Here is a 4,651-nt window from a genome sequence, read left to right as displayed (position 1 = left end):
GTAAAATGAAGGAACTAAAAAAAAATTAAATAACACTTTTCATAAATAAAAACAATAATAGCAAAATATTATCCAAAACCAATTAAAGGGAAGGGAATAGATAATCAAGCAATAAAGGAAGGGCACGCAAAGGTAACTGCCGCAAAGACAGGCCCTCATATCTAACTCAAAATTCGGCACGACTTTTACTTTCCTTTCAGTTCATTTCTTTTATGCGTTCAGTTATTTATTTATTTTAATACGTAAAATAACAAAAAAAATATATTAGCATAACATAATTGACAAGACATGAGACAAAGTACCAACCTGCACAGTGCACATCACCCAAATCCTTAGCTATAAGTACCTTCACAGACCATTCCAATTCCCACCACACCACCTTCTTCACCACTACCTGTACCACTTCATATATCTTCCAACTTCATATACATCTCTCTCTCGCACAATCATATTTCACCAAATTCAGAAAATGGCAAACCCAACACCAAGAACTAGTCCTCATTTCTTTCTCATTCGTGTGATCTTATGCTGTTGGTTGAGTTCATCCATGGCCATGGCAGCCTCTACTTACAATGTGGTCAATTTTGGGGCGAAGTCGGATGGTAAAACAGACTCCACCAAAGCATTTCTGAAAGCATGGGCCAAAGCTTGTGATTCATCCAAACCCGCCACAATTTACGTGCCACAAGGAAAGTTTTTACTTAAAAGTGCAACCTTTAGTGGGCAATGTTCCAACAAGGCTATTTCTATAACCATTGATGGCACTTTGGTGGCCCCTTCTGATTATGGGGTCATCGGAAACTCCGGAAAATGGTTGCACTTCGAAGATGTTAATGGTGTCTCAATTCGAGGTGGGGTTCTTGATGGCCAAGGCACTGCCTTGTGGAATTGCAAGAACTCAGACAAAGGTGATTGCCCAAGCGGCGCCACGGTACGTTTCGTCATGCATTATTGCTCATTATTATCGTTGACGCAATTATTCTTTGCTTTTAATATTTTTAATTTCAAAGTTGGAGTTAATCCAGATGATCATTAGTGAGAGTTTATTTAGTTGGCAAGATTATGGAATGGTTTGTAACTGCTCAGCGGTGTGGTCGCTAGTAGTTGAAGCAAATTATCTAGCGGAGACTTTGTAATTAGTTATAATATACCAATCATAATAAGTTATTAGATTACTTTTCTTAAAACATTGCTGCTGTGGGACCTGGACTTCCATGATATATAATTTGTCTCCCACTGAAATTTTGGTTATTTTCTTAAAGATAAATGTTATTCTTTGACAACAATTTTTCTGAAGTTTTATTAAAATAGTATTAATTATGTTAAAAATACTATATCAAAAAAATTATAGTTTTAAATGTTTAAAATTAAACTTTTAATTATAGTTGTCATTTTTTAAGGAATTGAATAGTGACATACATAGTAAAGGATGTAGCATGTAATGAACATTAAGATAATATAATTGAATAATTATGTAACCATTTTTAATGCTCTTTGCTCTTTTGTATATTAAAATATGTAGCAATTATTAGTAAACTTTATGAAACAAAGGAGAGTTTGAAGTGACGATCGTTGTGTTTCTACTGTGTTCAGACACTGGGATTCACCAACTCCAATAACATCATCATTGGTGGGTTGACCTCACTCAACAGTCAAATGTTCCACATAGTGTTCAACGGATGCCAGAATGTGAAAGTGCAAGGCGTGACGGTAAAGGCCTCCGGTGACAGCCCCAACACCGACGGCATCCATGTCCAAAGGTCCTCTGATGTCACCATTCTCAACTCCAAAATTCGAACCGGCGATGATTGCATCTCAATTGGCCCTGGCACTAGTAACTTGTGGATTGAAAACATTGTATGCGGACCAGGCCATGGAATCAGGTTGTTTATTTATATGAAATTAAGAATGTTATTCCATGAAATAAGTGAATATTATAGGTGTTGATATACTTTTGGTCATTTTTATATTGATAATAATTGTGAATATTTATTGAAATTTTCAGCATTGGAAGCTTGGGAAAGCAATCAGAAGAACCCGGTGTAGAAAATGTGACAGTTAAAACGGTTACCCTCTCTGGGACTCAAAACGGAGTTAGAATAAAGACTTGGGGGAGACCCAGCAGCGGATTTGTGAGGAATGTCCTTTTTCAAGACATAGTCATGGACAACGTCGAAAACCCCGTTATAATTGACCAAAACTACTGCCCGCGTAACGAGGGCTGCCCGGGTCAGGTTAGTTTCAATCAAGTCAAGGCTCAATTTTTTGTTTTTGCTCACCAATCAAGGCTAATTTGTTGGCAAAAGTTTTTCATGGGCTTTAATGGGCCTAAAACAGTGCGTAATTTTTCTTCCGTTTCATATCATTTATTTTTCTTGACCAACAAAAGTCATTTATTTTTTGCTGACCAAAACAAATATCATTTACTTTTAAAAATTTATTAATTATAAAAGCTATTATGATTTTTTTTTACAAAATTAAATTTATTAAAAGCCAGAATATAGAACTTATTTAAGATTTAAATAAATCAATAAAACAATAATTAATACCTTTTTCAATTTAAAAAATAACATATTTTGATAAAAAGATTTTAAAGAGCTTATGTTGTTTCTTCTGTTTGATTTTTGCTTGGCGAAATTAACTAACAGGCCTCCGGAGTCAAAATCAGTGATGTGACATACCAAGACATTCATGGATCATCGGCGACCGAGGTTGCTGTGAAATTCGATTGCAGTTCCAAGTATCCATGCAGCGGTATAAAGATGAAGGATGTGAAGCTCACTTACAAGAACGAACCTGCGCAAGCTTCGTGCATCCATGCTGATGGATCAGCTCTGGGTTCAGTTCAAGCTCAGAAATGCTTTTAGACCAAAATATATATATATTAACCAATGATTCTAAATGGAATCACTGTCTTTGCCCCTCCAGTCACAGTACAAGATAGGTAGGCATGCAGTGTATTGCTATGTTATAGTTTTTCTTTTTTTGGGGGGTGTCAAATATATATATTGTAGATTGAGATTTTACTTTTGTCAGAGTTAGTTTGTGGTTCATTGCTTGATCCTGCGGCGTTTATGGCCCATTGGGCAATAGTGGAGCCTGGTCTTGCAAATGATATGAACCACATAAAGTCCAATTTTCAATTACCAATTCTTCTGTTAAGACATCCTAAAGAAAATGAAGGTTATATGTATTATTATATTGGATTTTTGTGTTACTTTTTCTTTTTTGATATTACTATCATCACGTGGTACCCAGACCCGTCTACTTCAGTAGTTCATCTCTTACGTCTAATTTCTATGATATTACTTTTAGGTGTAGTGTTTATTATCTATTACCACCACATGGCACATGTTCATTTACATGAGTTTCTCTCTAGTTTCTCAAATAGCATTTCTATTAGTGCAAAAGATTTTGTGCGCATCTGTTACGGAGAAAATGTGGTCGAATTTTATTGGATATTTTACAAAGTCAAAGAATAATGAAAATGGATGAATGGATGCATCTGGTATTGTGTGTTCATTAAACAATTTTCATAATACCTTTATTTCCCTTTCTCAAAATCAAAACCACCAATTACCTCCTTCTCTCTCTCTCTCTCTCTCTCTCTCCCTCTCCCTCTCAGTGTGAAAAATTGAGTAAAACAATATTATAATTTAATTGCACAAACTTGTGAATGGATCGAAGTTATTGAAAGCAGAAAGATGTATTTTTAATTTAGTTGAACGCAATGCAGCTGCACAATAGATGGGCTATATACTACAATCAAGAATACAGCTCAATTCTCGTACTAATTAATGTGGTTCTAATTATGTTGTGCTTTCATTTTGACATTTCTATTTTTGTCACGGGTTCGGTACAAGAACTTGGGAGAGAAAAAGGTTTGAGAAGTTAAGAGACTTCCAACGGTTTTAGATTGAACTAAAAAGAAAAAACTATGGTATAATTATTTGGTTAAGAAGCAAGCAAAGAAGCTACTGGCATGGGGTCATGCCTCTAAGGAACATGTTTAATTGAGACTTGAGTACAAGTTTGGAGAAATCAAACCCTAACGCTTTTTCCATAATAAACTCTATATATCACGCATTTGCTATAATTTTACTTTGCAGGGTGAATTTAAACAGTGATTAATGTACTATTTTTAAAACATTAATTAATCACAACATTCTAACTTTATTTTAATTAAAGTTAAATTTTATGTATTATTATATTAATTGTTAATGAGTTTTAAATATTTAATAATGAAGAATAAAAATATAAGCAATAATAATAATAATAATAAATACTTCTAAAAATTTATAGAAAGTCTTACATTAAGAATTAACGAAAATATTTAAAAAGTTCTGATAAAAAATATATAAAAAGTTTATAAATAGCAATGTTGATAATTCAATATGTGATAAAGTAAAAAAGAAAGTAGAAAGGTGATGTATTTAAATGAAATTTAAATTTTTATAACTAAAATAATTCAATAACATTTTTAAGAGAAAATAAAATAAAATGATAAACACTTTAAAATAATTGAATTAACAACACTGTTCTCAAACATAATACAAAGGACTGATTACTATAGGACGTCACAATTAAATTATTAAATTTACTTAATATTTTTATGAACATTATTCAAAGGATTAAAAAGTGACTTTGAAAA

The 4,651-nt window shown here is 33.0% G+C and overlaps 1 protein-coding gene across 1 annotated transcript; it reads left to right on the top strand.

Annotated features, from left to right (window-relative positions):
- Positions 1-469: 469 nt before the first annotated feature.
- On the top strand, positions 470-2,867 carry LOC113859804 (polygalacturonase-like). Its single transcript, XM_027492488.1, has 4 exons — positions 470-931; positions 1,594-1,883; positions 2,006-2,234; positions 2,649-2,867. Exons 1-4 carry the CDS (start codon positions 470-472, stop codon positions 2,865-2,867), a joined length of 1,200 nt encoding a protein of 399 aa, XP_027348289.1.
- The last annotated feature ends 1,784 nt before the right edge of the window (positions 2,868-4,651 follow it).

This window comes from Abrus precatorius, unplaced genomic scaffold (assembly GCF_003935025.1).
Source record: "Abrus precatorius isolate BTA unplaced genomic scaffold, Abrus_2018 Scaffold2, whole genome shotgun sequence".
Taxonomy (NCBI): Eukaryota; Viridiplantae; Streptophyta; class Magnoliopsida; order Fabales; family Fabaceae; genus Abrus; species Abrus precatorius.
The sequence above is the reverse complement of the archived record's forward strand: the minus strand, read 5'-3'. Positions and strand labels throughout refer to the sequence as shown.